The following is a 12,308-nucleotide window of genomic DNA, read 5'->3' on the forward strand; positions in this document are numbered from 1 at the left end:
AGTCTTTGCATGCTGTTTAATTTCCCTTCCTTAGAGGAGTATCAGGCATGACAGTGTCATGAAGCCCAGATGGAAAAATGTTTGCTTCCAAGACTTCATGAAGATTAAAAATAAACAAACGGGGCTGGGGGTGGTGAGGAGAACCTGCTTAAACAATCCTTTGCCATTTCTGATTTTCCAAGTAGCTACGTGTTGTCCTTTGAACTTGCTTCAGAAAATTTTTACCAGGAGATATTTCTGGCCTTTTGCTTTACAATCATATCCCCTCACTGGGCTATTAAGTTGAAAATTCAGTCGAGCATTAACATTGAAACAATTTTACATAGCCTCCCCTCCACACAGAACCCCTCCACAATACCCTGCCATTTGGAATAAAGGGGCGGGGGGGAAGTGGCAAGGAAAGGGGATGGAACTGGTGCACTGCTCTGGATTTTAATAGGTCAAGTTATTTTGGTAAATAGAATTCAGGCTGTCACATCATCTTTGCCTAGTTAAACTGTCACCAAAGTTCACTTTGCCACATTCTGGTGGAGATCATTGGTTGTCAGAAGGGATGAAAGAGGCATTGTTGCAAAAGACTAAAGGAGTAAAGGAAGAAAGAAGCATCTAGGCAAGGAGATCATATGTTCACTACACATTCAGAGCCCTAAAAAAACAACAAGGACTCCGGTGGCACCTTAAAGACTAACAAATTTATTTGGGCATAAGCTTTCATGGGTAAAAAACCTCACTTCTCTAGTGGCACAAAGATCTGTTAACTCTTTCAGCTTCTACCTTCAGAATGCTTTGGGAGGAGTCTTTTCCTCTGTTTGCGCCCCATTAGGATTCTCACACATAACATACATCTAAAGTTCTAAACGCTTCTTTTCTCTTTTTCTAGCTAGAATATATTTAATTTGCTCTGAACTCAAGCTGGTCCAACTCCCAGGTCTCTGCATCAGGGGCTGTGGGGAGGGGAGAACACAAGGAAAGTGTTAATCCTGTGTCATCCTGTCTTTGAGACGCTGTGCTACATTAAATTGATTTGCAAATGAAAGCTAAAAGCTAAGCAAAAGCCACCGACCTATTTTGCCTAAGGATGATTATAATGATCTTTTTGTTCCCCTAAATGACAAACCAATTTGTTACCTGCCAACATAAACATTTGCTTATATGAGCTCCAGAAATGTTTTATTTTTATTAGCCCAAACTTTGTCTTTTTTACGAAGACACAAGGGCACAATAAAAGTAGCATGCAAATATAATACCCAATTTGCATTTTTCCATGGTCAGCAGAATCAATTTGATATTAGGTCAGTGTACACATCAATAAAGCACACACTCACACAGGCCCATTGTAATGGTCCTGGTAATTTCTAGGCTGTCCGAGTAAAGGGATTAAATAATACTTTAAAACAGCTTTGATTTTAAGAGAAATGTAAAAAGTTGTTGGTTTGGGCACAAAATGGGCTATAGAGGATAAAGAGTAGAATTCTCTCCCAAGATTAAAATGATGTTGCAATAATGATCTCAGAGAGAACTTTTTCTGTGCAGGCCCCAATTCAGCAAAGCATTTAAGCACATGCTTAAATTCAAAACATGCTTAAATGCCGTTGAATTCAAGGGAACTTCAGAACATGCTGATAAGCTTAAATGGATTGCTGAATCAGGGCCATAGTAAGCTAAGAGCACTCTGGACGAAAATGCTGCACCTAAACTTTGGAGAGGATAGGTCAAAATCCATGCTTTGTAACTTGGTACCATCTCTAGGAATTAGGTTGGACAGTGTCGTAGCCGTGTTGGTCCCAGGATGTTAGAGACACAAGGTGGGTGAGGTAATAGCTTTTATTGGACCAACTTTTGTTGCTGAGGGAGGCAAGCTTTTGAGCCACACAGAGCTCCTCTTCAGTTCACTCATCTGTCACCAACAGAAGCTGGTCCAATAAAAGCTATTACCTCACCCAGCTTGTCTCTCTGGCCTACCGGTGTGTACTTTCACCTAAATGTATTGTAATGAAAACAAGAGATTGCCAGCATCTCCAGAACTGAAACGTAACCTTTCGAGTGGTGAGGAGAGTTTGGGGAAGGGGAGGGTTTATAGACATTCAATTTACTTTTTATAAAATAGTTTTTTCATCAGCATGAGCCTAGGCTCTCCTGCATTCCAGGTGCGGGCAGAAGTCCTGAAAAAGCATGAGATGCCATGGTATTTGGGGCCTGACGGGAAGCAGGCCATACTGAAATTGTCATGAGACAATGGGAAGGTTTTGCTCCTATTTTGATTTGTTCTAGGAATAGAGATAAAGACACCAGAACAGCAGGTGAACCTGGAGAAAATGAACAGTGGGGTGGGGGCACCCTTAAGCTTCTACTTAGCTTGGCTGACCACCAGGAGTAACTGTTTGTGGTTGAGGAACTGAACTGCACGTTGATAGATGCCCCGTTTCCAGGCTTGATACCTAGAACGCCACTTCCTTCAACAGAGAATAGAAAAGCAAAAATGCTGGCAGCAGTCCTTTCAAAAGCTTGGTTCAGTCCTTGCATGTGTGTGTCTGCAGTCCAAGTAGGATCATTTTCAGCTAATGCAGCCCATAGCAGCAGGTTTCTTTACACAGTTCGGCCAATATGTCAGGAAAGAAGCTGGTGGGAGGAGGCCTCCGAACAAAGTATGAACAGGCACAACGCGTCCTTGGCCCTACCAAGCCCAAAGGGACTCAAGGGTGGCCAAAATTGCTTTCTCTTGCTGAGAGTGTTGCTGAGACACGCAATCCTACCTGAAATGACATTTGCGACCAGAAATAACAAAAATATAAATTGAATTAGGTGCTAATCTGGTTTCTCAGGAAACACCAGAGTACAGTATATGCTGTTAAAGTAGTTTAATGAGGTAGAGACCAGGCAGTCAGGACAACAATAAGATCAGCGTTAACTTCCCACACAGATGTTACAGTAGGTCTGTTGGACTCGGGGACGGTGGAGTGAAATGTAATACAGTGGTGTGCTTTGGAATAGACTTTTCTTTCTGTGATGAGGTTTTATTCACTCCAGGGAGACCTTAGTGATGTTTCCAACTAACCATATTTTGAGTACAAAACACTTGCAACAGCCCAGCTTATACTTCAAAGTACTGGAGACTCAAAGACAGTGTAGTATTGGTTATTTTGTCAACAGCCCATGTTTCAAAAAGGTTACGCAAAAATATATACACGTGTCTTTAATTGAAATGTGAATTTCGGTCTGATGAAAGATTCAAAGCCCTGGTAACTGCGGACTTCTGCTTTTCTATGGAAGAGGTAAAGCATGGGCAGTGGCACTGTGAACTTCCCCACCGTGTCCCACCAATGCACCTCAGCCTTGATTTTGAGGGGCCATCTCTAATAATAAGGCATGTATTGCTTTTCTTCCACAGATCTACGAAAACATAATCCTAACTATACATATACAACGATGGGGTCTAAATTAGCTGTTACCACTCAAGAAAGAGATCTTGGAGTCGTTGTGGATAGTTCTCTGAAATCATCCACTCAATGTGCAGCGGCAGTCAAAAAAGTGAACAGAATGTTGGGAATCATCAAGAAAGGGATAGATAATAAGACAGAAAATATCATATTGCCTCTATAAATCCACAGTACGCCCACACCTTGAATACTGCATGCAGATTTGGTTGCCCCATCTCAAAAAAGATATATTGGAATTGGAAAAGGTTCAGAAAAGGGCAACAAAAATGATTAGGGGTATAGAACGGCTTCCGTATGAGGAGAGATTAATAAGACTGGGACTTTTCAGCTTGGAAAAGAGGAGACTAAGGGGGGATATAATACAGGTCTATAAAATCATGAGTGGTATAGAGAAAGTAAATAAGGAAGTGTTATTTACGCCTTCTCATAATACAAGAACGAGGGGCCACCAAATGAAATTAATAGGTAGCAGGTTTAAAACAAACACAAGAAAGTTATTTTTAATGCAACACACTGTCAACCTCTGGAACTCCTTGCCAGAGGGTGTTGTGAAGGCCAATACTATAATGGGGTTCAAAAGGGAGCTAGATAGATTCATAGAAGATAGGTCCATCAATGGCTATTAGCCAGGATGGGCAGGAATGGTGTCCCTAGCCTCTGTTTGCCAGAAGCTGGGATTGGGTGACAGGGGATGGATCACTTGATGATAACCTGTCTGTTCATTCCCTTTGGGGCACCTACCATTGGCCACTGTCAGAAGACAGGATACTGAGCTAGATGGACTTTGGTCTGACCCAGTGTGTCCGTTCTTATGTTCTTTGTGAGGATGTTCCCCTTGATCCTTCCCAGCTGAGAAGCAAAATCTCCAATGAAATTAAACGGAGAATTGTTCAGATTTCCCCCGATCGCGGCCCCCACTCACCGCAGTTCGCCGTCCTGGGCCAATGGGGGCCTCGGGAAGTGGCGCGGGCCGAGGGATGTGCTGGCCGCGGCTTCCCACTGCCCCCATTGGCCCGGGACGGCGAACCACGGCCAGTGGGAGCCGCGATCAGCCGAACCTGCTGCATCAGCAGGTAAATAAACTGGCCTGGCCCGCTAGGGTGCTTACCCTGGCGAGCCATGTGCCGAACGTTGCCGACCCCTGCCCTATACCTTCCCTCTCCCATACACTCACTCTTCCCCAGATCACATTCCTCTCTCCCAATGATTGCTTCAATTGCTTGCTTGGAGACATGGAACAGGGTAACTACCTTCTCTGGCCTTAAAGGGCCAGTACTATGTTACACATGTATCACATTACCAATCCCCAATACAGCACGAGCCGCGTGCCGAACGTTGCCGACCCCTGGTATAGGGCCATCCCAAACCATTGTTGCATTGCTCCTTTTAAGGACCTGGGACCAGGAGGGTTCCTTTAAAGATCTACAGGGCCACCCCAAGCCACAAGGGAGTGCTCTGGGATAGCACTGATCTACAGTGAGATTTTTCAGGTGTAAATTGCTGCTTTGATTCCAACCCAAGATCAGAAAAGAATTAAAGGTGTTACTAGATATGGGCCTTGGTTATATAAAGTTCAGATCCCAACCTGAAATTCTCAAGACGATGAGTGTTAGGTCTGAACCCAAACATTGGATCCAGTCTCTTGTCTTTGCTATCTGACAGCTGTTTGATGGACAATATGAAAAAAAGTATGGTGCTCGTAGTCCAATAACCTGTGGACAGGTGTCCACATCAACCCTAATTGGTCCCCTGATTGCCAGCCTCTGCAGGGAAGCTGAACTATTGAACGGGCCAATGGATTCTGAACTCATGTCCCCCAGTCAACATGTCTCTTCCAGGTTAGGGTTCAGGCATGCCTAGACGGCAGCATAGGTGATCCCACATCTTGTGATGGATCTGCTAAACAGAGAATTGTGCTTTCCACCGCTAACTATCCAGCATCTGTCACAAGCACTAACTGCGTTTAAAAGACAATACCAATATGCTTAGGCTCAAAAGTTACTTTTAAAGACAATCTTCCCAAATGTACTTTTTAAGAAAAATGTTTATAACCGATAATGTCATGACTTTCTAGTGGGAGGGCGGTGGGATTTCGGTTTAGATGTTTTCCTGCAGATTCTGCAACCCAAACAATGGGGAGTGAAACAGACTGTAAACAAAACTAAACTAACCAGACACCTAACAGTGATAAACAGCACAAATAAAATAAGTACATTGGTTTTAAAAAGTGCTTTCTCTATGAGTACTCCAAGGTATTATTAAGCTCACAAGTGAGGACTTTTTTTAATATGTTCTTGCTCTTGACAATTTAATTATAAAATGAGCGAAAATCTGTATAGAAATTAATATGAAAATGTGTAAGTATATATTCCCAGTGATAAATATATTTCAAGAAGTTATTTACCAGATTCCATGTAGTAAGGAATTAACCCATCCTTTGCAGCTCACGCTGTACTGATGTGTATGGAGGAGGAGTGATGGAGGAGGAGTGAAAGACATTTTATGGGGCTTGAATGTAGGGACTGAGCTAAAACCCACGGAAATCAATGCAATGTCTCTATTGCTTTCAGTGGGCTTTGGATCAGGCCCTAAATGGGGAAGAATCTTTCCAGCATTAGAGGAAAATTAATTGTCTACTAATCTTAATAATTATAAAGAGAGAAAGTGTGTGTGTGTGTGTGTGTGTGTGTATCTATATTATAAAGTATTATATATGTCATCTCAAAAACATGGGGCGGCCTCTTAACTGGCGTAAATTGTCAACACCATTCAATTTCATTTTTATTTTTGTGTGATTAGCCTTGGTCGTATATACCGTGTTGACCAGCTGCCCCTTTAATGCTAGACATTTTTTTTTAATAGAAGAAAATGCAGTTCTAGTTACAGGAGACATCGCAGGCTTCTCTTTTCACTTGGCATTGTTGGGGGCTGATTTATCTCCTTCCTCCTGCATTACTCAGTGTTAATGCTAATGATACGGGGTGGTCATCAGGTTCTAGCTGATGTTCCTGCGTTCTTTTCTCCTGCCCCCCACTTTTCTTCAGCAGACAGGGTTGACCCCACCAGCTGCTACGTTTGTCAGAGACATTCTTTCTTATATTTCTCTGCCTCTGGGGCTCAAAAACACACCAGAGAGGAGTGAATTTAGCGTATCAAAGACTGAATAAATGGCTGGGTTGCAGGCTGAACAGCTGTAGGACATTTAGAGGGACTAAAGAAATATAAAAGAATCCTGCTATGGTCTCTGGTCCAATTGCCTCCAGAGAAGAACTGAAAACATATTGATTATGATTTTTTTTTTTTTGTCATCGTGGGTTTAGATTTGCCACTGGCTGGGATTAGAATGTCTAAACGAGGAGAAAAAAAAAATCAGCGTTCACAATTTGCTTGCTATTAAAAGAGCCATATTTCTCTCCCTGTGTCTGTATGTATATCCTGTAATCCTGTGTGTGTGAGTAATTAAAAGTTCATTGTGAATTTTAGATTTGTTTTATATTTTAAAACTTTTTCTCTATTTGAAAGGGATTAAACTGAAAATAGAGATGTCTGTCACAATTTTGTCTTGCTGGTTTTAGTGTTACCCCTCTTGAGTGTTTTAGATCCAGATGAGATGTATACCTGAGGTCCTGACCTCATATGGTCATTACAATTCCCATGGTCCTTTTTGCAAGAGTGTATTTTTTATTGCCTGTTTGTAAGCACTTTCCCTGTGGCAAACTGAAGAAAACATGCCCTCTGCCCCATAGAGTTTACAGTTTTAATAGACAGACAGGACAATATAGTTTGAAGTATTTTATTTTTTTATCCCAACATAGGGTTGAATTGTTAGATGTTAACCTTAGAGTCCTGGCTAAATTCCTGGTTACATTCTAACTACTAAAGCTCCCTCCCACCTTTCTGTAATTTCAAATGGATACAGTAAACTTTTCATCCCTACAAACTGTTGTGCCGTGTGCTGTTAAATAGCTGTCATGTTCCACCCCAGAGGTGACTGCATTTCAGTGCAGGGTGAAGTGGTTTCTATAAAATGATTATTCTCTCCAGTGTTCCTCAGTGCATTTAATCCTTGTTTGTTTTGCATACCTTGCTGACTTTGAATATCTCTGGCCTATGTTTTGATAGAGGCAGAACCAGGCCAAAATAGTGAAAAAGAAAGCATGCTAATAAATGGCATTTGCCAGCACCTTACCTTTATTTGGCACTATGCTAAATCTTGTATCAAGTGTAATGCAGGATGCAATTGGCTTTACAATGTGAATGGAAATGGAACCCCACCGCTTTTCTTGTCGCCCCAGGAGGACATTTATCACAAGTGAGCGAGCGATTACAATGCAGTTAAACTCACTGTAGTAAATCTTGTTTTTAAAAAGGAAACTAACTTGGTTGTTGCAGCCTGGGCTTTGTGTCATTAGACTTGCAATCCTTGCTGTTGCACCGTCTTTCATAGGCCATGATATGAATAGATAGCAATGCTGCTTCCTTTAATTATGGATTATACCCATGTATAATGTATGAACAATTTTAATAAAAGGATACGCTTTAATATTAATGGTCCTTTGCGTCCTGCATAGGGGACCCAACTTAAGGATCTTTGTCTTTTTTTTTTTTTGCAGTAAACCTGCGGTCTGGAGCTGAGCAGAAAGTGGTGTTCATCACTGCCCGTGTCCACCCTGGAGAAACTCCCTCATCCTTTGTATGCCAAGGTGAGTATCTGCAGAGTCACTATTTGGAATAAAAATCCAGAGATGGAGGTTTCTCTCTCCCGGGCTCTTTTTCCTTGGCCTCTGCTCCTTTGAGCATCTCGGGCCAGCGCACTGTGGTCCTGGTAACTCTGTTTAATTATAAGAAATAGTCTACTTGTCTGAAGGTGTTGTTCTGAGGAGCAGAGCTTTCGGTGGCTGACATGCACAAAGCAGCACTGATAAAAACAGAATGAAAATTGCCCAGCTCATGTTTGCAAAGGGTTGGAATCTGAGGATTCTGGGTAAAAATAATCCCAGTGTGTTTTCATGTAATTTCATGTATAGGCTTAAAATATTTTAGTAACGATGCCCAGGGATTGCAATGGGGCCCCAATATCGAAGGCAATCCGTGGGCTGGATTCTTGGCTAGTGTAAATCAATGGCGCTATGCTGATTTACTGTATCAGCTGAGGAACTGGCCGGTATATCAAGTAAGTCACATCAGTTGCCGCTCATTATGCTGGCTGCTTACAATGCAGCAGATGGATTTGTGACTGGCCCTGTTGATTTGTAAAGGCCTTAATAAGGCGGGACCGATATAGGTTCAAGACCTTCTCCCTGTGGCCCTCACTGTGGTGTGTCTCCTGCACCTCTCAAGGGAGCTATTGTTCCATAGGTTAGCAGATGCTGGAACTTTTGCTGTAGTCCACTAGGATGTAGAGTTGCTTCGTAGACACCCACATCAATCTAACATTTCTGCCTCAGGAGCGTCTTCTCTTTTAATCCCTGTTGGCCTCAGTGCTGGACCCCTTCCCCCTGCTTAATGATACTGATCTGTTTAGTTGTTGTTATTATTATTATTATTATTATTTAGTTTAGCTAGTTAGGCTTCTGTGGTCTCATCTGCTCCACAGATGGATGGGGACAGAATCCTGGTGTATGTTGTGGGGAAGAGAACTATCTCCATTACACGTTTCCTTCCCTTTCTATACCTCTGAGGAACCCTCTCTCCAGGGGCTCCCAGGCTGGAGACAATAGTTCTCTGCAGCACCTTCCCTCCCAGAACCCAGTGGAACCAATGTGGATAAATCAGGACTCACACTTCTTTTTTTCCTGCTCTGCATTTCAAATCCCTCCTCTATCAGGTGCACTCTGAGGGAACTGACTAGCCGTGATATTCACAACAGCATGCTCCTGCTGGAGTTGTGCTGCCAGGAAGGACCCTTGTCTTCATGCTGATCCTACACTTTCATGGATCCCATGAGATCTGCTAATATGGGGACTGGACCCCTTCTGCAAGGCAATACCCTTCACCTGCCAGAACAGTGCCTAAGACTCACTGAATGGAGGTTCAGAGAGCGTCTCCATCTCCTATGCTGGAGTAGCCAATATAGGAGATTATAGGGCACATGGTATTTATTAATTAGTGTGTATTTATAATTGGATGCTGTATGACTTAGTTTGATGCTATGTGTAACTGTTTGTGTTGCCCCTGCTAGGTCAGGGCTGAACCACGCTGCTGGGCGAATGCTTTATAAATATTATTTTATTATGGTGATGAAATATTATTAAACAGGAAAGGAGCAAAACGTGCAGAAGAGGTGGCAAATGTAGGCTGATGAAGGAACTAGATGGAAGTCTTCTCTGATGGTCTTCCAGAAAGACTTTATGCTTTGGGAAGAAGAGTGGGAGTTGAGGGGCGGGGGGGAGAAGAAAGCAAGCCAGTCTTGGAGAAGCACATCAGAAACTTGCTGTGACTGCAGTCACAATGCACGCTTGACTCGCTCAGCAATGCAAGGATCTGAGCTGAGTGAACGCCACCGTGCATTGAGCCATTCTGCTCCGTGCAGATGAAGTTGCCTTGTGTGTATAATTAGTGTCATAAGGAGTGATGGGAAATCACAGCTCGCCCCTCTCCCCCCCAGAAATGGAGTGCATTTCAAGTTCCATTCGACATTGTTTCTGACATTGCCAAAAGTAAAATGAAATGTTAGCTTTAGCTTTGGAAATTTTTGTGGAAGAAATAGTATCCCTTGATAGTTAAGTTCCTGGAGTGAGAGAGAAGTTATTTTAGAAATCTTGTTAGACATTTTGGCAGAGTTCGATATTTCAGTTTAAGATCTGAATCCAAACCCAGTGCATTCAGCACATGGCCGTTTTGCCTGGTTTACAGATTTCTCCTGGATAGTTTGAAGCGATTACATATACAACCTGTACCATGCAGATACAGCAGGCTAATCCCACAGATTAGATGGAATGTGAATCTGGGTGCAGACATCATCTGATGTAGGGAGGGGCTGGGCTGTAGCTGCCAAGGCCTGAAAGAACAGCAAATGAAGGAAACAACCACCGCTGAGAGAGGGAGGTTGCATAGCCAATTTCCCTTAAACTCTTTGTTTTTGTTTCTCTCAGTCTTGGTTGTCTGTTTTACTCAGAAACCCTCAATTCAGTCTCCATGCCCTCACCTTCCTAATCCCTGCCTCCCTCGCCATTCATCTCTCTTCACATCCCTTTACTGTGTCCAGGTGTAACCCAGGCCTGCTTGGTGTGGTGCTCTGTCCCCTCTAGTGGCACCTAGCCTAGTCAGAGATTGATAAGTCTGCAACAGCCTCGACTAAGAGCCAGGTGGCTTTTAGCTTATGCAGTAGAGGGTCATACACTAAGCTTCAAAGGTCCCAGGTTTGACCCCACCTGCCAACGACCAGGGCCTGTATGCATTTCACAAGCCTCGTGACTAACTGCCCTTGTCTGCAGTACAGAACTCTGGCTAAACAGTCTCTCCTATGCTAGAACCATTGTGTGGGGATCCTTGACACGGCTCTGACGCCTTGTGGGTTTTTTCACCAGGTCACATTTAAATCTGGTCTGAGCACCAGTGAGAGTCTCAGTGTAAGAAAGAGTCAGGCAGCTTGAGGGAGCTCAGGGCATGTTTAACTGACACCGTGGCAGGACTGCCAGAAGCTATCCAACTCACTAGGGCTAAGTCTACACAGCTCACAGCCATAAGCCTCCCAGCCCGGCTTGTGGGGCTCAGCCTAGTGCTCTAAAATAGCTGTTTTGTCAATGCTTGGGCTGGAGCTCAGGTTCTGAAGCCTAGCAAGGCTTTACCTAAATCCCCTGGAGTAGACACAACTTCTGTGTCTCCTGCTGTCAAGAGTGCATCTTTACCTGCTACCCTCATGCACATGTTCCCTGCCTCCCTCCCCCACAATGCTTTCTCCTTCAGCTATGCTCCTCCTAGAAGGGTTTTGAAAACCCTCATCCTGTCCACCATCCAGAGTGGGAGTTAGGAAATGGAAAAGGAGAAACACATAAATGGAACTAACAAAGCATGCCCTAAATATTCCTGCCCTTTTAGTTTGCCATCCATGTGGCCTGTTTAGATTAGAAGCTCTTTGGGGCAGGGAGATTCTTTTTGTTGTCTTTCTTGCCTTCAAAATGGCCACTCCACTGACACTATGGAAATAATAATTTGGTAACTTGGGTCAGGAGACTCCAGGGTAAAGGATTTTTTTTTTTACTTAGATCATAGAATCTCAGGAGGTCATCTAGTCCAACCTCTGCTTAAAGCAGGACCAATCCCCAGACAGATTTTTACCCCAGTTCCCTAAATGGCCCCCTCAAGGATTGAACTCTCAACCCTGGGTTTAGCAGGCCAATGCTCAAACCACTGAGCTATCCCTCCCACCCTAAGGTGAAGTGAAGTGAAGGTCAAGGGGGCACCATTATTAATCTTGGCCCACTGTAACAGAAAGGGCTAATCTGTCACTTTGGTAAAAGAATCCCAAGGAAGCACACTTCTCCGTGTCTAGAAGGAAAAATGGGACATTTCCTTGCCGGGTGTGCAAACCTTTGCCTCCTAGAAATGGAGATCAGGTCGATGCAGCTTAAATTTACTGGAATATATCGCTAAGCCAATAATTTCATTTCATAGTCTAGCACTTTGCATCCTGTAGTATCACAGTAAATCATGTTACTTCATGTCAGATCCTAATATATCATTGTATGGCCGATGCATTGTATTCTGCTGCATCTGAATTTTTTTCTTGAGACACACAGTCCTTTCTTTCAAATGCATACCATACTGGCTGTCAAGCAGCTAGACAGGCAAAATGGGCAGGAGGCGAGCACTGACCAGTAGCAATACTGAGTAGTCTGGGAACAGGGGATGTAGTATTTTGTAGGCAAC

The 12,308-nt window shown here is 43.4% G+C and overlaps 1 protein-coding gene across 1 annotated transcript in view; it reads left to right on the plus strand.

Annotated features, from left to right (window-relative positions):
• Positions 1-12,308, plus strand: part of AGBL4 (AGBL carboxypeptidase 4) — a 1,388,984-nt gene that overhangs the window by 1,080,906 nt on the left and 295,770 nt on the right. Inside the window, exon 7 of the mRNA XM_054036605.1 lies at positions 8,051-8,140. Coding sequence (XP_053892580.1) covers positions 8,051-8,140 — 90 coding nt within the window. The remainder of the gene's footprint in view (positions 1-8,050; positions 8,141-12,308) is intronic.

This window comes from Malaclemys terrapin, chromosome 8 (genome assembly GCF_027887155.1).
Source record: "Malaclemys terrapin pileata isolate rMalTer1 chromosome 8, rMalTer1.hap1, whole genome shotgun sequence".
NCBI lineage: Eukaryota > Metazoa > Chordata > Testudines > Emydidae > Malaclemys > Malaclemys terrapin.